Source organism: Hypanus sabinus, chromosome 6, assembly GCF_030144855.1.
Source record: "Hypanus sabinus isolate sHypSab1 chromosome 6, sHypSab1.hap1, whole genome shotgun sequence".
NCBI lineage: Eukaryota > Metazoa > Chordata > Chondrichthyes > Myliobatiformes > Dasyatidae > Hypanus > Hypanus sabinus.
The window spans coordinates 179008463-179030873 of NC_082711.1; the positions used below are offsets into that span (position 1 = coordinate 179008463).

At 46.3% G+C, this 22411-nt stretch overlaps 1 protein-coding gene across 1 annotated transcript in view; it reads right to left on the reverse strand.

Annotated features, from left to right (window-relative positions):
- Positions 1–447: 447 nt before the first annotated feature.
- The window catches only part of LOC132395221 (smoothelin-like protein 2), a 101528-nt gene continuing 79564 nt past the window's right edge, over positions 448–22411 (reverse strand). Inside the window, 7 exon segments of the mRNA XM_059971508.1 lie at positions 448–793; positions 2258–2409; positions 3786–3906; positions 5348–5518; positions 11583–11658; positions 15536–15760; positions 17007–17097. Coding sequence (XP_059827491.1) covers positions 667–793; positions 2258–2409; positions 3786–3906; positions 5348–5518; positions 11583–11658; positions 15536–15760; positions 17007–17097 — 963 coding nt within the window. The 3' untranslated portion in view covers positions 448–666.

Here is a 22411-nt window from a genome sequence, read left to right on the forward strand (position 1 = left end):
TGATATTTCTATTGTAACTTGTTGTGTGGTTTGCACTATACTGAGGATAAGAAGTGACTTGAGAGAGGTGTACAAGTTGATAAGAGGCACAGGTTGGGTGGACAGATATATAGAATGATAGACAGTATCACAATACTCCAGACACGGTCTGATCAATGCTTTACAAAGCCTCAGTCTTAGTACTCAGCAGGTCCGGCAGCATCTACGGAGGAGAATAACCAGTTGATATTTTGGCCAAGACCTTGCACCAGGACCTCCAGGAAGGGTCTTGGCTCAAAACGTTGACTGTTTATTCCCCTCCATAGATCTTGTCTGACCTGCTGAGCTCCTCCAGCATTGTGTGTGTTGCTCAGAAATCTCAGGACAGAAGGCTAGAGAATCACTCGAGACAACAGCAATTCTCACTGCCTGCTACCAAAGTTCAGAGTTGGTTTCGTATGGAAAGTTCTCCTGACAAAACTAGTGATATTTCTTTTTATTGTAATCTTTAAAGTAAGATGCTACTTCGGAGTGGGTCAGGACGATCAGGGTGCAACCTGCATTGGCTGTTTCTACCCTGTGTCAGCGGGAGCTGCTGTTCATCCCTGGCACCACTCTCCTAGAGCTGGGATTATCAGTGCTGCTGGGCCATCTCCCCTCACCCATCACTCTGGTACGGCGGTGGGCTCATTCAAAGCGGCGAAGGTGGTTGTAGAGCGACTGGACGTAGGTGAAGACACACATGGGGTCAGGCTTGTTCCCCATCACCATCATATCCTCCACTTCAATTAACCTGTCGCAGTGTGCCAGCTTCCTGTAACATGAGAAAAAACAAGACTCTCACTCCTACAGCACTTGCCCACCTTCTGCTGACATTAAAATACCTGGGGGTCATCCCTGAGGGAGAGGAAGTCTGTCAGGCGGCTAGATCCTAGAGAGCAGAACCCAGGTTTGGTGATGGTCATTGATGGATAGTGACAGCCAGAGCTTCAAAGGAGCCCTCCTGCCTTTCAATATGGTGGGAAGGTCCACCCGAGATGGGAGGAGGCTATATTTAACTTCCCAAAAATGGTCTCTCAAATGTTGCTGACATTGGAGGTGTTGGACTTGTGGAATGAAGCTCAAATCCATGATCCCTTCAGGCAGGACCATAAAACATAGGAGCAGAATTAGGCCATTCAGCCCATCGAGTTTGCTCGGTCAGTTCCTCATGGCTGATTTATTATCCCTCTCAACCCCATTCTCCCTCTGTATCCCCGTAACCTTTGACACCCTGACTGATCAATAAATTATCAACCTCTGTTTTAAACATACCCAATGATTTGGCCTCCACTGCTGTCTGCGGCAATGAATTCCACAGATTTACCCTCAGGCTAAAGAAATTCCTCATCTCTGTTGTAAAGGGATGTCCCTCTACTCTGAAGCTGTGCCCTCTGGTTTCCTCGCTATTGGAAACATCCTCTTTACATCCATTCTGTCTAGGCCTTCCAATGTTTGATAGATTTCAGTGAGATTCCCCCTCAGATGACAGCTCACTGCCAAGCATCCAGACAACCCTACATGAAGTTAAGCTCCAACTTTATTTTTATATAATTCTTTTAATTTTTGTAGTTGTTGAATATGTTTGTTTTTTTGTTGCATTTTGAGCCCTAAACAACACATCAGAGCAAATTCTGAGTACATGCAAACGTTGATCACAGCGCAGCCCCATTCATCACACACTTGCGATAATTAGAAGATGATAAGAGGCTTAGATTGAGTGGGCGGGCAGAGAAATGGCTAAGGTGAAGGGGCGTAATTTTAAGGCAATTGGTGGAAAATATAGAGGGATGTCAGGGTTAAGTTTTTTACACAGAGAATGGTGAATGTGTTGAACACCCTGCCAGGGGTGGTGGTAGAGGCCGATACATCAGGGACATTTGAGAAACTCTTAGGTACATGGATGATAGAAAATTGGAGAGCTATGTGGGAGAGAAAGGGTAGATAGATCTTGGAGTACTTTAAAAGGTCAGCACAACATCATTGCTGAAGGGTCTATATTGTACTCAGTTGTTCTGTGTTCTATGTTCTAAACAACCATCCTTTGTTTTAATATAGGAAACCTTTAACTATGTGCAAAGGTCCCAGCCTCTTACCCAACACAGTCAGAATTAGTGGAGATATTTAACTGCAGAGTGCATCACAATCCCCATTAGGCTCCAAGGATTGTGGCCCTTGCCAGTTCGATTGTCCACCCCCCCCATGTTTATGACCCCTGATACACAGGGATGGTACTCACTCAGCCGTGCCGAACGCCAGCTCAAAGTTGTGCTTGCGGTCACTGGGATTGAGCTCATTGTAGTCAAAAGCCTCAGGGAAGAAGGAGTGGACAAGGGCGCAGAATGCCATTCCGGTGCTCCAACTGGAGGAGAAGTTCTGGATGTCAATGAACTGCAGAGAAACATTTGAAAGTTACAATTCATGTCCGAGTACAAAGGCTCAGTCATAAACAATAGCTTCCATCCCAGCTACTCAGTCTTGGCTGGCGGTAGAGTCATTCTTTACATTCTTTCATCTACGACTCTCCGAGCAGACAGCATGAACTAGAACCATAGACAAGGACGAGACACATACATGGACACGGACTAGACACATAGACACAGACATGACTAAACACAGATACAGACGAGACACATAGACACAGACGTGACTAGACACAGACGTGACTAAACACAGACACGGACTAGACACTGACACGGACTGGACACAGATATAACTATACACAGACACAGATCAGGCATACACATGGACATGGACTAGACACACACATGGACCAGACACAGATATGGACTAACACAGACACAAGCACAGACTAGACACAGAAACAGAAATAGACTAGACCCAGATACTGGCAAAGTTCCCTCCCATCAGAGTCTGAGGACAGGCATGGATTAGATCCAGCGTAAAGCTCCCTCAGCACTGTCCTGTTTACAGTTGTGCAGACCCTTCAGCCCAATATATCTGCTGGCCATCACACCTACCCACACTAATCCCACTCGCTGGCCATCACTCCTACCCACACTAATCCCACTCGCTGGCTATCACTCCTACCCACATTAATCCCACTCGCTGGCAATCACTCCTACCCACACTAATCCCACTCGCTGGCCTCTGATATTCCCCCATACGTTCCCTCAATCACCTTGAAGTTATGACCATTCCACCCTGGGATAAAGTCTCTGACGGTCCGCCCCATGTCTCATATCATCTTATATATTCTATTCTCCTTCGGTCCAAAGAGAAAAGCCCTGGCTCACTCAGCCTCTTCTGATAAGACATGCTCTCTAATCCAGTTAGCATCCTGGTAAATGTCCTCTGCACCCTCTCTAAATTTTCCACGGGGTCACAAACTCCTTACAGCAGTGGGAGATGAACCCTAATCTTCCAATAGCTGGTGCTGTAGTACTTTTACACTAACGGCTACACTACCGTACTGTCCACAGAATCAACTGGGTACCTCAATTGCTACTGTCTCCTTCCGCCTCACCTTGTACCCTATCGTTTTGGAGCGACACCACTCGAGGAGGATCTGCCCTTCCTCGTTTGGCATCACTCTCCCCCCCCCCCCCCCACCGCCACTCACCTTGTACCCTATCGTCTTGGAGCGACACCACTCGAGGAGGATCTGCCCTTCCTCGTTTGGCATCACTCTCCCCCCCCCCACTGCCACTCACCTTGTACCCTATCGTCTTGGAGCGACACCACTCGAGGAGGATCTGCCCTTCCTCGTTTGGCATCACTCTCCCCCCCCCCCCACCGCCACTCACCTTGTACCCTATCGTCTTGGAGCGACACCACTCCAGGAGGATCTGTTTGATGCTGCTCGCACTAGCCACTCCAAAACTCTGTGATCTCTGGAGCTTTCCCTTTGAAACCCCGACTCTCCCCCTGAGGAATGAGGAAACACACATGTGAACCACACCCTCTGCCCACCAGTGACAGGAAGCAAGTTTGTGCAAGAAGTCCATTTGGTCCATCATAGCTGTCTTGGACCTTTGAAAGATATCTCATTGAATCCCATTTCCTGCATTTTCACCCTAGCCTGTTTGGTATTTTGTGTGGATATATAATTTTGTATTTTATTTCTAACCATCCCTTGGTACACTCCCTCCCTCAGTACCGCCCCTCCCACAGCTGTGAACCCCCCATCAGTACCACCCCCCCACAGTGTGAGCCTCCCTCAGTACCACCCCTCCCACAGTGTGACTCACCCTGTACCACCCCTCCTACATGTGACCCTCCCTCAGTACCACCCCTCCCACAGTGACCCTCCCCGAGTACCACCCCTCCCACAGTGTGACTCACCCTCAGTACCACCCCTCCTACATATGACCCTCTCTCAGTACCACCCCTCCCACAGTGTGACCCTCCCACAGTCTCACCCCTCCCACAGTGACCCTCCCTCAGTCCCACCCCTCCCTCAGTCATGCCAGTGTTACGGGGACTATATATACCAAGCTGAGATCCTGTGCTGTTGATCTGGCAGTGAGTTGTAAAGCAGGGCATTCTCAGTAATGCAGAGCTCCAGATGTGAGTGACATCTACTGTACCTGTGTTCATGCTGCGGCCTCTTCTACATTAGTAAAACCTTAGCCGAGGACCTTCACTCTGTCTGCCACAAGTGTAGGATATCCCAGTGGCTACCCATTTCAATTCGACTTCCTATTCCCATTCCGACAAGGCCCAGGGCCTCCCCTAATGCCATGATGAAGCCAAACTCAAGTTGGAGGAGGAACGCCTCATATTCTGTCTCAATAGTCTCCAACCTGATGTCATGAGTATCCAGTTCTCTAACTTCCAGTAGTTTCTCACCCCTCCTCCTACTTCGCTCCTTTTCCATTCCCCGTTGTTGTTCTTATCTTACCCCTCCTGTTCTGCAAACCACCTCCCTTTGGTTCCCTCCTTTCAGCCCTTTACCTCTTCCACTAATACCTTCCCAGCTTCTCACTCCATACTGCCCGCTTCTCCCCTCGCCTGCACTCACCTATCACCTGCCAGCTTGTACTCCTCCTTATAACGTCTTATTCCAGCTTCTGCTTCCTTCCATTCCATTCCTGATGAAGGGCCTCAGCCCGAAATAATGACTATTTACTCCCCTCCATAAATGCTGCCTGATCTGCTGTCTTCCTCCAGCGTTTGTGATTGTGTTACACTGGATTTCCAACGTCTGCAGAATCTCTTGGGTTTAAGAAAGGGGTTTACAACCCTTTTATGCTATGGACCCCATCATTAACTAAGGGATCCGTGGGTCCCAGGTTTTGAAGCCCTGATTTAAGAAGAGAGTGACTACTACCCCGTCTGTGTACTGTATTGTGGGCTGTGCTCTAACCTGCTGCCTTCTGGCTCAAACTTCTCAAAGAGTGCCTTTCTGGACTGGGGTGCTGATGTCCGGGGCAGAGTCTGTGACCGCATCAGCTGAGGCCTCTTCCCCCCCTGGCGAGGTGCTGTTGGCGGTGGTGACCGGGATTTGGAGTTCACACCCGGGTAAAGGTCAAGGACACTGGGGAAACAGACCAGCACATAAGAAACAAGATTATTTTCACTGATGTACATTGTAAACTTTGTTTTTTTTTGCTAGCAGCACAGTGCAATACATACAATTACTATAAAGTCATAGAAAACTATAACACAGAAACAGGCCCTTCAGCCCATCTACTATGTGCTGAAGCTTAATCTACTTAGTCCCATTGACCTGCACTCGGACCATAGCCCTCCATGTACCTATCCAAACTTCAGAATAACATTGCAATCGAGCCCACACCTGCCACTTGTGCTGGGAGCTCGTTCCACACTCTCACCACCCTCTGAGTGAAGAAGTTCTCCCTCATGGCCCCTTTAAACATCTCACCTTTCACCCTTAACCCATGACCTCTAGCTGTAGTCTCAGTGGAAAAAGCTTGCTTGCACTTATGCTATCTAAACTCCTGATAAATTTGTTTACCTCTATCAAATATCTCAATCTTATAAGGAATAAAATCCTAACCTATTCAATCTTTCCCTTTAACACAGGTCCTCAAGTCCCAGCAACAGCCTTGGAAATTTTCTCTGCACTCTCTCAACCTTATTTTCATTTTTCCTGTAGGTTGGTGACCAAAACTGCACACAATGCTCCAAATTAGGTCTCACCAACATCTTATAAACTTCAGCATAACATCCCAACTCCAATGTGCCAAAATCTTTTATTACGAAACTACCTGTGATCCCTCTGTCCTATCACACTCCAGAGTACTCTACCACTCACCAGGTATGACCTACCCTGGATGGTCCTCCCAAAGTGCAACACCTCACACTTGTCTGTATTAAATTCATCTGTCATTTTCAACCCATTTTTCCAGCTGGTCGAGATCCCACTGCGAGCTTTGATATTCTTCCTCACTGGCCACTACACCTCCAATCTTAGTGTCACCAACAAATTTGCAGATCCAGTTTATCACATTATTATCTAGATCATTGATATAGATGACCAACAACAACTGACCCAGCACTGATCCCTGTGAGACACCACTAGTCACAGGCCTTCAGTCAGAGAGGCAACCCTCTGCTACTCTCTGGCTTCTCCCACAAAGCCAATGTCTACTCCAATTTACAACCTCACATTGAATGCCAAGCGACTAAAACTTTGTGACCAACCTCCCATGTGGGCTCTTGTCAAATGCCTTGCTAGCGTCCGTGTAGACAACATCTACTGCCTTGCCTTCATCCACTCTCCCGGTAACTTCCTCAAAAAACTCTGTAAGATTGTTTAGACACGATTTACCAAGCACATGTTGACTATCTCTAATAAGTCCCTGTCTATCCAAATACTTACATATCTGGTTCCTTAGAAATGCTTCCAATAACTTTCATGTCATGCTCACCACCCTATAATTTCCTGGTTTTTTTAGAGCCTTTCTTAAACAATGGAACAACATTAGCTGTCCTTCAATCCTCCAGCACCTCACCCATGGCTAATAATATTTTAAATATATCTGCTAGGAACCCTGTAGATCTGCAGTAGCCTTCCACAGGGTCCAATGGAACACCTTGTCAAGCCCTAGGGATTTATGCACCCTAATTTGCCTCAAGACAGCAAATATCTCCTCCTTTGTAATCAACATATGGTTCCTGGCTTTGCTGCAGCATTTCCTCACATCTATAGACTCTATGTCCATCTCCCAAGTAAATAGACATGCAAAAAAAATCATTTAAGATCTCCCCCACCTCTTTCAGCTCCACCTTCTGATTCCTGACCTGGTATGTAGGCTTAACAATGTCTTTCCCCATAACTACTCCACTATCTGTTCTGGTGCTCTAATTCCCATCCTCCTGTAACCCCACCGTGCAGCACCAGCAAACCTTCCACTAGGTTATTAATCCCCCTCTAGTTTAAGTGTAAACGGTCTCTTCTGTACAGGCCCTTCCTTCTGAAGCCCTATCTCCTACACCAACTCCTTAGCCATGTGATAAACTGTATAATCTTCCTGTTTCTGGCCTCACTAGCAGGTGGCACATGCAGCTCACCAGCCTGGAGGTCCTGTCCTTTAACATAGCACCTTACTCCCTGAACTCACTTTGCAGGACCTCATCACCCCTCCTACATGGACCACGACCTCCAGCTGTTCAACCTCCCGCTCAGGAATACTGAGTATTTGCTCAAAGATGTCCTTGATCCTGGCACTCCGGAGGCAACAAATCATCTGGGAATCTTGTTCTCTTCTTTTTGCCCCTTCCCCAACCAACAAATGCCCATCACTACAGCTCTCCTTTTCTCCCCCAACTTCCTTTCTGAGCCACAAGGAGAACTATAAATTACAAGAAGAAATATGTATATATAAAAAAGAAATAAGTAGGGCAAAAAGAGAGCAAAAATAGTGAGATAGAGTTCATGGGTTCAATGTCCATTCAGAAATTTGATGGTGGAGGTGAGGAAGCTGTTCCTCAAATGTTGAGTGGGTGTCTTCAGGCTCCTGTACCTTCTCAATGGTAGCAATGAGAAGAGGGCATGTCCTGGGTGATGAGGGTATTAACAATGGATGCTGCCTTTTTGAGGCAATGTCTTTTGAAGATGTCCTTAGTGCTGGGGAGACTGGTGTCCATGATGGAGCTGGCTGAGTTTACAACCCTCTGCAGCTTTCTTCCGATCCTGTGCATTGGTGCCTCCACACCAGATGGTGATGTGACAGGTCAGAATGCTCTCCACGGTACATCTGTAGAAATCTGCAAGAACTTGGAAGTGCAATACTAATGTGAGCTCGGAAGATTGGAAACAATCCTTCAGTACAATGTTAATGGCAGGATTCTGATCAGTCTGGAGCAAAAAAGGGATCTTGTGGTCCACGTCCATAGTTCCTGCAAAGCTGCCACATAATTTGACAGGGAGATTAAGAAGTCATATGATGGGTTGGCCTTCATTAGTTGGGCAGTTGAGTTTAAGAACCACAAGATAATGTTACAGCTCTATAAAATCCTGGTTAGACCACACTTGCAATATTGTGTTCAGTTCTGGGTGCATTGTTATAGAAAGGATGTGGAAGCTTTAGACAGGGTACAGAGGAGATTAGAGGACATGCCTTATGAGGAAAGGTTGAGTGAGTTGTGGCTTTTCTCCTTAGCGAGAAGGAGGATGAGAGGTGTACAATATGATAAGAGGCAAAGGTAGAGTGAACAGCCGGAGTCCATTTTCCTGGGGTGGAAACAGCTAATGTGAAGGGGGGGGGGAGGCATAATTTTAAGGAGATTGGAGGAAAGTTTAAGGGGAGATTCAGAGGTAGGCTTTTACATAGAGAGTTGTGTGTGTGTGGAACTCGCTTCCAGGGGCAGTGGTAGAAGAGGCAGATACATTAGGGACATTTAAGGGACTCTTAGATAGGCATGTGGATGATAGAAAAATGGAGGCTTATGTAGAAGGTAAGGGTTAGATCTGTGGTTTCCAAACTTTTTTGCGTTACTGCACCCTTGGCTCCCAGACCACATCTGTCCCTCTCTCTCTTTCTGGCCATTACATAAAACCTATAATGAATTTTGATTTATAGTGCATAATAAAAGGAACTGCAAATTCAAAGCAATGACTAATAATTGCAAAAATCTTTCAATTGAAGACTGATTTCATTAAACTTTGCAAATAGTTCTGACAAATAAGCAATGTCATACTTAATATTCTTGTGTTGATTACTGAATAAAGCACTTAAGTCTTTCGAGAATTTTATCGCAATTTCAAAAAGTGCATGTAAGTGTCTCAGGCAGTTTCCTTTTGAGAGCTATCTGACTTCTGTGTGAAACAACAAGTGTTTAAACTATTTATCATTTTCAATACAAAGCTCTGAAAATAGTTGAGAATTGAGAGCATGGGACTTGCTTTTATTTACCGCTGTGATAACAGTATTTAATGATTAGTGCAGCTGATCACTTGGGTATATTTGCAACAAGACATTGTGAATGGTAAGTACGTTAGGGACAACTTTTTTCAATAAAGTAAAAACCCCACAGGGGTGTCCTGTCATCGATGGTGCCCCTTCTGTTGCACAAGCAAAAATGTTGGTGAGCAGAACGTCCTTCTCTTTGAAAAATTGCTGAACAACCTGAAATATCGACTCCCCCTTCAAATCTGTTTCTAATCCCTTTGGGAATAGCAACATATATACTTTCATCATTTATGAAGCAAATATAACCAAGAAGTAAAGATTTGTTGCCTGGTAAAGCTGATTCATCCAATTGTAGAGCAAATTCTGTTGTTCAGATTGTTGCACAATGTGTCTTCCACATGCTCAAACATTTCATCTATTCGTCTTTGAGCAGATTTGTCACCAAGCTGAATTTCTTTAATTACCTGGTGTGGTGACTTATTCAAAACTGTACTCAGAACCTCCCCTACTGCTGGCAGAATCAGTTCTTCTCCAATTGTATGGGGCGTTCCAGATTTAGCAATGAGCAATGAACTGTGGCACGAAACACACACACAATCAGTTTTGTTGAGAAGAGTTGACAAACGTGTTTTGAAGTGCTTTACTTCTGGTGACTGAAAATAAGCCAAGTTCTTGTTTGCTTTATCGGAGTATATTCTCCGAAAGGAACTGCATATTATTGTGTCACTGCTTAATTAGAGTGTGGGAATCATACTAGCTAGCATTGTACTACAGTAGTAAACAGCAATAATGTACAGGCTGGACCTGGTCCAGATTTCTCATGACATACCAAATACAGAAGTGTCACATTGCTTGTCAACAACTTTAATGTGTATCGAGCAAAGTCCAAGAGAACAAAGGGTTAGTAAGAGATGACATGATCAATTATGAGGCACTGTATAATTAGTAATTCATTTCATAAATTAAGCCCGTAACCCCTCTGCTAGTCCCTTTGTTACCAAGCACCCCCAGGGAGGGTGATATTGCCAACTTTGGAACCACTGGGTTAGATTGATCTTGGAGCACACACAACACCTTGGGCCAAAGGGCTTGTGGTGTTCTGTGCTGCTCCAAGTTCTCACTTGAGATTTTGGAATATAAAGGGATCAGAGCATTGTGAGGTTAGTGGAGGAAGGTGATGTTGAAAAGGGGGATGGACAGTATGATGCTGAGTGCCTATTTCCTGGTGCTTCTGGGTATCATAGGTGCCACCAGGCTTGGTGGACCCATCTCTGATTAGTTTATCCACCTCTGGGCTGGCAGATAGCTGGATAATCCCAAGTGACCTGAGTGGGAACTGGGCGATGGGTGGTACAACAGGTAGTGCTATTGTCTTACTGTTCCAGGGACCTGGGATCAACCCCCGGCCTCCATTCTTGAATGTGAAGCTGACATCTTCTGCCGTAATGACATAAGGTTGCCCTGAGTGCGCCGGTTTCCCTCTACATCCCAAAGACATGCTGGTAAGTTAATGCACTATTAAGATCACCCTGAGAGTGGTTCCGTAGTAAAGAGATTAAAAGGGGAGTTGATAAGACCATAAGTCTTATGGGAACAGAATTAGGCTATTCAGTCCACTGAATCTTCTCTATCGTACCATCATGGCTAACGTATTTCCTCCCCTAACCCATTCTCCTGTCTTCTCCCTGTAACCACTGACACCGACTAACTAAGAAACTAATCAACCTCCACTTTAAATAAACCCAATGATTTGGCCTGCACAGCCATTTGTGGCAATGAATTCCACAGATTCACCACCCTCTGGCTTAAGAAATTCCTTAGCTGTGTTCTAAATGGACACTGCTCTATTCTGAATCTGTACCCTCTGGTCCTAGACTTCATCACTATAGGAAACATCCTCTCCTCATCCACTGTACTGTAGTTTACAATATTTAATTGGTTTCAATGAGATGCCCTCATTCTTCTAAGCTCCAGCACCATCAAAAGCTCCTCCTAAGTTAACCCTGTCATTCCCAGGACCATTTGGTGACTCTCCTCTGGTCTCTCTCCAATGTCAACACATCCATCCTTAGAGATGAGGGAAGTAGAAAGGGAAAGGGGACCAATGGCATTGTTCTCCAGGAGCTGACATAGACCCAAAGGGGAGAATGGTCTCCCACTCTGTATTAAATGGGCAAGGAATTGTTGGAGGTGGAGTTGATACAAGCTTTCTCAAGGTTTTACCTGGTTGGAGAATGGACGTCGCTTGACGTGGAGTGTGTGGCAGAAGAGAGCGTCCTGTTGATGTTGGCGTTCTTGCCTGCAGAGTGAAGGCAAGGAAAGAATCACAGAAATGTAAGGAACCAAATCAGGTCTTTTTGCCCATTTCATCCTCGCTGATTGTGATGGCCATCTACTTCCATTCTATTTGCCCAAATTAGACCTGTATCCCTCTGCACCTTCCCTATCTGAGTACCTTCAAACATTGCAATGCAGTGATGTTGTGTGAAACCCATGTCATGTTTCCTCCAAGAACTCCTCACCACCTCACACATCTGCTGCTGAACCAGAGCATTTCTTAAAGATTAACAGTAAAGATAGGAGCAGAATTAGGCCACTCAGCCCATCAGCTCTGCTCCACCATTGCATCATGGCAAGTTTATTATCCCTCTCAACCCCATTCTCCTTCCTTCTCCCCGTAGTCTTTGACACCCCAACTAATCTGGAAGCTATTAACCTCTGCTTTAAATATACTCAATGACTTGGCCAAAAAAAAGCTTTATTTGTCAGACGTACTTCAAAACGTACAGTGAAATCCTTTGTTTGCGTCAACGACCAACACAATCCAAGGATGTGCTGGGGCTAGCCCACAGGTGTTACCACACTTCTGGCACCAATGTAGCCTGCCCACAACTTCCTCACCTTAACTGGTACATCTTTGGACTGTGGGTGGAAACTGGAGCACCCGGAGGAAACCCACTTAGTCATGGGAGAATGTGCAAACTCTTTACAGACTGTGGTGGGAATTGAAGCCAGGTCACTGGCACCGTAAAACATTTCACTAATTGCTATGCTACTGTGCTATCCATACTTGATGTGCTTTTTCCCTGTGGATGGGGTGTGGGTGCCACTGGCAATGCAGGCATTGTTGGTCTAACCTTAACCACCCCAGGCTGAGAACGTTGATCGCTAAATGGGAATGTAATGGTGTTGCTACCACAGAGGGTCTTCAACAGGCGAAGCCTCAAAAGGTGGCATCAATAATCAAGGACCCCCACCACCCAGGCCGTGCTCTCTTCTCTCTGCTGCCATCAAGAATGTGGTACAGGAGCCTCAGGATCCACACCACCAGATTCAGGAACAGCTGTTACCCCTCAACCATCAGGCTCCTGAATCAAAGGAGGTAACTTCACTCGCCCCATCATTGAACTGTTCCCACAATCTATGGAGTCACTTTCAAGGACTCTTCACCTCATGAGCTCAATATTTACTGCTTATTTATTATTATTATTGAATGAATCTTGGGCTTGTATATGGTGATGTATATGTACTTTGATAATAAATTTTCTTTGAACTTTGACATAACGGCGTTGCTACCATGGAGAATCTTCAAAAGGCAGGAATGATGAAAGGCCTGCATTGCTCAGGGCATGGCCTCTTCTCATTGCTGCCGTCAGGAAGGAGGTTCAGGAGCCTGAAGACACACACTCAGCGACTCAGGAACAGCTTCTTCCCCTCTGCCATCAGGGAGGAGGTTCAGGAGCCTGAAGACACACACTCAGCGACTCAGGAACAGCTTCTTCCCCTCTGCCATCAGGGAGGAGGTTCAGGAGCCTGAAGACACACACTCAGCGACTCAGGAACAGCTTCTTCCCCTCTGCCATCAGGGAGGAGGTTCAGGAGCCTGAAGACACACACTCAGCGACTCAGGAACAGCTTCTTCCCCTCTGCCATCAGGGAGGAGGTTCAGGAGCCTGAAGACACACACTCAGCGACTCAGGAACAGCTTCTTCCCCTCTGCCATCAGATTTCTGAATGGTCATTGAACCCATGAACGCTACCTCACTATTTTTTTGCTCTCTTTTGCACTACTATATATATTCTTATTGTAATTTATAGTTTTTAAGATTATGTATCACACTGTACTGTTGCATAACAACAGATTTCATGACATATACCAGTGATATTTAACCTGATTCTGAAGGTTGTGTGTGACAGGCAGTTCAGCCTTCCAGGGTATAGAACCTTCTGACCCGGCAGGGTGGTGACGTTGCAGTGTCAGCCATGGACGGCACTGCTACAGAAACAAGGATATCGGAAAGTAGCTCAGGAACGTAGTGGTTAGCATGACACTATTACAGCTCAGGGCATCAGAGTTTGGAGTTCAACTCCAGCATTTTCTGTTTGTATGTCCTCCCCGTAAACTGCATAGGTTTCCTCTCAAGGTCCGAAAACGTACTGGTCAGTTAGTCAATGTAACTGGTCCCATGATTAGGCCAGGGTTAAATCAGCAGCTTGCTTGAAGCTCGTACTGGTTAGTAAGTTAGTTAGTTACTGTAAATTGTCCCGTGATTAGGCCAGGGTTAAGTCAGCAGCTTGCTTGAAGGCTTGGAAGAGCCTATTGCACACTGTCACTCTAAACAGGTAAATAAATACAAGGGTGGTATTCAGAAATATAAAAGGGGTGATCACTAGCCTGGACTTGTGTCAGCAAAACACAAGAGCGGTCATTGACTTTGGGAAGGAGGGTGGAGTACACAACTGTCTGTATCTGTGTACGAGAGCTTCAGGTTCCTGGCTGTAAACATCTCCAATAATATTTCCAATTGGACGCCACTGCCAACACCTCTAATTCCTTAGGCCCAGTGACCCTCACCATAGATGGCATCCTGTCCGAGTGCACTGTGGCTTGATACAGCAACTGCTCTGCAAGTGGCTGTGAGAAGCTGCACGGAGTTGTGGACACAGCTTAGTCTTACACAAACCAGCTTCCCCACCTGTGGTGAACTACGTGTGCCTGTCTGGACATGCCCCCAGATGTTCTGCTCACCAACATTTTTACGTCTCAGAGTGAGTTATTGATGGTGCTTCCCCACCCCCGGACAACGCAGTCTACTTCTCCCTCTAAAGCATCCAGTATAGCTAAAGGTCCCGACACACACTGGGTATTCTCTCTTCTTTCTCCCATTGGGCAGAAAAGCCTGAAAGCGCATCCCACCAGGCTCAAGACAAGATTCTACAGACTTTACACAACCAAGATAAACTTGCTCTCCCAATCTACCTGAGAGAGTCCCTTGCACCTGCACTGCACTTTCCCTGGAACTGTAACGCTCTGTTACACTTTCGCCTTGATGTACTTACAGTGTGTGGGAGGATCAGTCTGAATTCCACACAGATTTTCACTGTATCTCAGTACATAGACCAATAACAAATCAATTACAGACAGGAGGTGAGAGACAGGGAGAACGTGATTGAGCCTGGGCCTCTGGCCCTGTGAGGCAGTGTACCTGTCCTCTGTGCCACTGAGGTACCGGCCCGTGGGTTGAGCACATGGTGGCATGGCAATTAGTGCAACACTTTCTAGCGCCAGTGACTTGGGTTCTATTGCAGCCGCTGTCTCTAAGGAGTTTGTACGCTCTCCCCTTGACTCTCTGGGTCCCCTGGTTTCCTCCCACATTCCAAAGCCATACAGGTTAGGATCAGCAAGTTGTGTTGGTGAAGCATGTGGCTACCCCCAGAACATTCTCTGACTGTTTTGTTTGTTGACGTAAAGGATACATTTCACTCTGTGTTTCGATGTACATGTGTGTGTGTGTGTGTGTGTGTGCACGCGTCCTTAACTCCTGGTGGAGTCGTCAGGACACCGACATGACAAGATTTTTGCACCGATCTTTTGGTGATTGCTCATCGTATGGCGTGTATTGGACATCAGAAACCTGGGGGAGCCCATCCCTCTCCAGGCTTTTTTTTTACAAGGTTGAGTTGTTAGCTCGACACTCAACCCAACACGGATGCGTGCAAGGGAGCCGGCCAGATTCGAACTCGGGACCTCACGCCCCGGAGTCCAGCGCTGATGCCACCTCGCCACCAGTTGTGTAACTATAACACTATTCTGCACTGTGTTACACTTTCGCCTCGATGTACTTACAGCTAATCTAATCTAAACGCAGCGATTGTCCCGCCCCGGGGTCACTCACCTGTCTGTGGTGCCATCTGGCTGACACAGTCTGTCTGGGGTTTGCTCAAAGCCGGCTGAGCGAGGGACTCCGAGCGGGGAGTGGTGCTACTCAACACCTCCGCAGCGAACTTCTCGCCGGACTTGGTAACGGCGGTGATAGGCAGGTGAGCCAGGCTGACTGCTGCCGGCGGGTTTTTGTGTGGAGCCGGGGACGGCACATTCCACTGTGCAGTCCCCTCCTTCCCTGTGGAGAGAGGGACATCGCTTGAGCTGCAGGCTGGTGAGAAAGGAACCTCACTCACAACATAGTCCAGGTGCTGGTGACAACATTAACAGCAGGGATCCTCGAGGATGCTGTGTCCTGAGGTCCTGGCTGATCTAATCAGCCTCTGTACTCCATCTCCACATCCACCACTCCACTAGCACCATGGTAGCATAACGGTGAACGCAGAACTATTACACTTCAAGGTGTGGAGTTCGGAGTTCAATTCCAGTGCCCTCTGTAAGGAAGTTTGTACATTTCTTCCTGGGTGCACGTGGGTTTCCTCCAGGTGCTCTGGTTACAACTGGTCATTGTAAGTTGTCCTGTGATTAGACTAGTGGTAAATAGGTGGGTTGCTAGGTAGGGCTCAAAAGGCCGAATAGGGTCATTAGTTCCCTCCTTTGATACCTTAAAGAAACCCGGTAACTCTCTCCTGCTGTCACGGGGAGAGGATCTAGAGATTCACATAAAGATGGAAATCCTCCTCAACTCCGCCTGAAGTAGGCCCAGATTCTGAAACTCGTGTTGATAGGAGGGAAGGTGGGAGGAAAATGTTCTTGTGCAGTGAGAGTAGGACCAGGGGGACGTTTATGCAGAAACACTGCCGGGTGGTGGAAATGGTGTGGAGACAGGAGAGGCTGCAAATGCTGGAATCTGCAGCAACAGACAATCAGTGGGTCTTCCTGACTAATCAAGAACCGATCAAACTCCACTTTAAATATACCCAATGACTTGGTCTCCACAGCCGTCTGTGGTAATGAATTCCACAGATTAAAGAAATTCCTCCTCATTTCTGTTCTAAAAGGATATCCTTGTATTCTGCAGCTGTGCCCTCAGGTTCTAGACTCCTGCAATATAGAAAACAACTTCTCAGCATCTATTCTATCTTGGCCTTTCAATGAGATTCTCTCTCGTTCTTCTAAACTCCATTGAGTACAGTCCCAGAACCATCAAACACACCTCATATATTAACCTTTTCATCCCTGGGATCATTCTCACGTACGTCCTCTGGACCTTCTCCAATGTCAACACATCCTTTCTTAGATAAAAACTGCTTACAACACTCCAAGTGTGGTCTGACTTTATCAAGCCTCAGCATCACATCCTTGTTTTTATCTACCTGGGAGGACTGGGAAAATTCAAAATGCACAAGACCTAAGAAGATTCAAATGAATGACAAGGTTCTGAGTGGGAGGAGGTTTGAAAGGGAAGGGATGTCCCTCCTTGCCTCGTGCAGAGTGGAAGGGGTCTAGTTCTGTCCTGAAATGTGGGGGTCCGCTGCCTTCCATTCCATTCTGCTCGGTCATCTGCCCTCCAGGCTGAAAAGACAAGAAAGAGAAAGAAAAATGGTTACGTTCTGGGAAAGGATCCAAGCCGGAGTGGATTCCGGAATCACTTTGGTGCATGGAGCCTGAGAGGGTGTGGAAACACGTCACCAACAACAACTGATGACAGTTCTGTTGATAAAGATTAAAGATCTTAAACTTAAAGGTTAGCTTTATTTATCAAATGTACATTGACACACAGTATACAACAAAATGTATGGTTTGCATCAGTGTCCAACACAGTCTGAAGGTGTGCTGGGGGCAGTGCCAGCAGGCAGGCCCACAGCTTACTAACCCTGACCCAATTTTTGCTTTAAACATACCCATGGACTTGACGTCCACAGATTCACTACTCTCTGGATAATAAAACAACCCTCCTTGCCTCTGTTCTAAAGGGTCACCCCTCAATTTTAAGGCTGCGCCCTCTAGTTCTGGACACCCCCACCATAGGAAGCATCCTCTCCACATCCTTCTTTTCTAGACCTTTCAACATTTGATAGGTTTCAATGAGATTCCCCCCACCTCACACATTCTTCTAAATTCCAGTGAGTACAGGCCCAAAGCTGCCAAACAATCCTCATATGTTAATCCCTTCATTCCCGGAATCATCCTCGTGAATCTCCTCTGGACTCTCTCCAAAGATAGCACATCCTTTCTGAGTTAAGGGCCCAAGTCTGTTGACAATACTCCAAGTGCAGCCTAACCAGTGTCTTATAAAGCCTCAGCATTATCTCCTTGCTTTGATACTCTATCCCCCTTGAACTGAATGCCAACATTGCATTTGCCTTCTTTAGCATAGATTCAACCTATCAATTAACCTTGTGGGAGTCTTGCACAAGGACTCTGAAGTCCCTTTGCACTTCTTCAAAGAATTCCAACAGAATTGTCAGGCATGATTTTCCCTTGAGGAAACCATGCTGACTACAGTCTATTTTACGATGTGCCTCCAAGTACCCTGAGACCTCATCCTTAATGATTGACTCCAGCATCTTCCCAATCACTGAGGTCAGACCAACTGGCCAATAGTTTTCTTTCTTCTGACTCTCTTCCTTCTTGAAATGTTGAGTGACATTTGCAATTTTCCAGTCTTCCAGAACCATTCTAGAATCTAGTGATTTTTGAAGAATCGTTACTAATGCCTCCACAATCTCTTCAGCAACCTCTTTCAGAACTCTGGGGTGTACACCATCTGGTCCAGGTGACTTATCTACCTTCAGACCTTTCAGTGTCCCAAGAACCTTCTCTCTAGTTATGGTAACTCAACACACTTCATGCCCCCCGACTCCTGGAACTTCCATCATACTGCAAGTGTTTTCCACAGTGAAGACTGATGCAAAATATTTATTCAGTTAATCTGCGATTTTGCTGCACCCTGTTACTACCTCTCCAGCAAAGTTATCCAGCCATCTGATATCCCCTCTCACCTCTCTTTTACACTTTATGTATCTGAAGAAACTTTTGGTATCCTCTTTTAATATTATTGGCTAGCTTATTTTCATTTTCTATCTTCTCCTTCTTTATGATTCTTTAGTTACCTTCTGTAGGTTTTTAAAAGCTTCCCAATCCTCTAACTTCTCACTGATCTTTACTCTATTAAGTGCCCTCTCTTTGGCTTTTATATTGGCTTTGACTCTTGTGTGTGTTGCTTGGAGTTCCAGCATCTGCAGATGTTATTGTGTTTGTCATCCCCAGTCTTGGTGTCATCCACAGATTTGATGATTCAGTTTACCATATTATCATCCAGATCATTGATAGAGATGATAAACAACAATGGGCTCAGTATGTACCCCTGCAGCTGCAGTCCTGTAGTCAGAGAGGCAACCATCTACTACCACTCTCTGGCTTCTCCCACAAAGCTAATCTTTAATCCAATTTACTACTTCATCCTGAATGCCGAGCGTATTTATCTTCTTTTACACAAAGGATGTTTGTCAGTTATTGTCTGTTTATGCATAGCTTTTCATAAAATTCCATTTTTTATTCTGGGAATGCCTGCAAAATATTAATCTCAAGGAAGAATATGGTAGCATATAGATAATTGGATAATAAATTTACTTGGAACTTTGAACTTAATTACAAAAAGATATGCTGGCATTCAAAATAGTCCAAAGAGATTAATTAGTCTAATTCCTGGAAGGAGATGATTTTCCGATCAGAATCAGGTTTACTATCACTGAGCAAATACGAGGAAATCTGCAGATGCTGAAAATTTAAACAACACACACAAAATGCTGGTGGGACACAGCAGGCCAGGCAGCATCCAGAGGGAGAAGCACTGTCGACGTTTCGGGCTGAGACCCTTCGTCACTGACATATTTTGTGAAATCTGCTGTTTTGAGCCAGCAGACATTGCAACACATAAAATATACCCTAAATTACAAAATAGGTTGGCAGTGCAAAAAGAGCACAAAGTCACCAGCAGCCAAAGAAATGAGATACGTGTGCTTAGATCTGAGTTTAGAAGAATGGGGCTGGGAGGTGGGTGAATGTACTGAAACACAGAAGATCTGGAAAGGAGGTTGTTGAGATGTTCCCACCTATGGGAGGGTCTTGAATAGATACCGGAGTAAAACTGTGGTGTGCAAGAATTTCTCGCAGAGGCAGGCAAATTTCTGCATTCATCTGCTCTGGAGTGCTGCAGTCTAGATTGTTGGAGGTGTTACAGAGGCTCCTTCATTCATTATGCACCATGTCGTACGATGTAGGTGATCATGATCTTTCTGTGACCATGATTGTTCTTGGCAATTATTTCTACAGAAGTGGTTTGCCATTGCCTTCTTCCGGGCAGTGTCTTTAGAAGACGGGTGACCCCAGCCATCATCAATACTCTTAAGAGATTTTTGTCTGCCTGGTGTCAGTGGTCACATAACCAGGACTTGTGATCTGCACCAGCTACTCATATGTCCATCCAGCAGCTGCTCCCATGGCTTTACGTGACCCTGATCAGGGCTAAGCAGATGCCTAAGGATGACCTGGAGGGTAGGAGTGCCTATCACGGAGGTAGCAGATAGATTTTGCTATGTTGTGGAGGTGAGACCTGAGGAGATCAATGAAAAACAGAATGAGTTGTGGGCTAGTCCCTTGTTCCAGAAACCATTCTTGTCAATCTCCTCTGGACTCTCTCAAACAGTCAAATACTCCAACCAAGGCCAGACCTATGACTTTATGAAGGTTTAAGGCTTCTCTGCTGTTATACATTATGTTAAGCCCAGACTTGTGCTGGCCTTTAACAACCTTTCCTGCTACGTTCAATAAACAAAAGAGATTCTGCAGATGCTGGAAATCCAGAGCAACTCACACAAAATGCTGGAGGAACTCAGCAGGCCAGGCAGCATCTGTGGAACAGTCAACATTTTGGGTAAAGACCCTTCACCAGGACTGGAAAGGAAGTGAAAAGAAGTCAGAAAATCTTTGCATTCTTAGTTGGTACATTCAGTAGTGTAAACAAAAAAAAAACATAAACACCCACCTTCCACCTGGTCTGACCAATCACCTGTCAGATTGTACTGCTGCCCTTCCCCTTCACCTGGTCTGACCAATCACCTGTCAGATTGTACTGCTCCCCTTCCCCTTCACCTGTCTGACCAATCACCTGTCAGATTGTACTGCTCCCCTTCCCCTTCACCTGTCTGACCAATCACCTGTCAGATTGTACTGCTGCCCTTCCCCTTCACCTGGTCTGACCAATCACCTGTCAGATTGTACTGCTCCCCTTCCCCTTCACCTGGTCTGACCAATCACCGGTCAGATTGTACTGCTCCCCTTCACCTGTCTGATTGCCCTCTTTCCACTCCCCCCACCTCCTTATTCTGGCTTCTTCTGCCTTCCTTTCCAGTCCCGATGAAAAGTCTCGGACAGCAACGTCGACTGTTTATTCCCTTCCACGGATGCTGCCCGACCTGCTGAGTTCTTTCAGCATTTTGTGTGTGTTTGCATTAGCGAACATGGCACCATTCCCCCTCCTGTGGCCCCCCTGAGGCGATACCCCTTTCATTGTTGGAGGGGCTTTCCCTCCAAACTTGGCCTCTCTGTGTGTGATAGCAGGAGCCTGGACTGCGGTCCTTCCCCACAAAGTGAGTGTCAGCAGTGGCTGCTCTGAGCTCCAGAATGTTCCTCACCCGTGACCCAGTGGGAGCCAGAGAAAGCTGCCCAGCCCCTTGTCTACTGGTTCTGCATTACCTTTGATCTCACCGTTACCAAACCACGTCACTCTCCCTTCACAGTAACTGCAGAAAAGCTAACAGGCTCCAGAGGCCGGACCTCACTCGGATCAACTCTCTAGCACTCGGAGAGCTGGCTCGGATACAGGCAGTGTTGGATATTGAGTGTCTGATGTGATGCGGGATGAGCTTATTAAGTGTTGATCCTGGGCAGATGGAACATAAATAATAATCTTTAAATAGAATGGAGCTAGAGGCCTGGAGCAGGGATGAGGGGCTCTACCGAGAATGGAATTAGAGTGGATGTGAGAGGCAACGAGGGGTGACAACACAGGCACGCTCTCATCTTAGGTGCCGAGGCGGGTGAGGGAGTAAGTAGAAGACATGAAGGTTGGTGGAGTTGTAAACAGTTTAGAAGGCTGTCGTAGGTGATAACGGGACATTATAGGATGCAGAGCTGGGCTGATGGATTTCAACCCAGAGAAGTGTGAAGGATGAGGGGGAATTGGAGGTTAGGGTCAGGAGCTGGAGCTTGGAGCCCAGGTCAGAGTGGTCCGCAGTCAAAGGCCAGCAATCCCAGAGGTCAGATCAGCGATTCCCAGGTGGACACACTAGGGTCGGAGGTCTGTGTGGGAAGGAGGCATGTGGGTCGGTGACCCCATAGGTTGGAGGGTCTCAGGGGTTGAGCGAGTCCTGATGTTGAGGCCAGAGGGTCAAAGTTCCATGGTCAGCAAGTTCTGAGTTAGCTGGAGGCCTGATGAAACATCAATTGTTTATTTATTCCCATAGATGCTGAGTTCCTCCAGCATTTTGTGTCTGTTACTCAGGGTTTCCAGCATCTGCAGAAACTCTGTGTTTGTAGCTGGAGGCCTGATGTCTGCGAGTCAGGGGCCGAGATTTGTAGGTCCAAATGTGGTCTGTGCTGGAGTTGAAGTTGATGGCCCATCTGTGTGTGTGTGTGGGAATGGGAGCTGTTTAATGTTGTTCCCTTGAATGTTGTGGACGTGCTATGTTGGCACCAGCATGTGTGGCCACAGCACTTTGTTAAACTGTGTTGGTCATTTTTGATGTACATATGATAAAAAAAAATCTGAAATTTGAATCTGAATCTGTTGACTGGAACCCATTAGTACATTAGCTGTGACTCC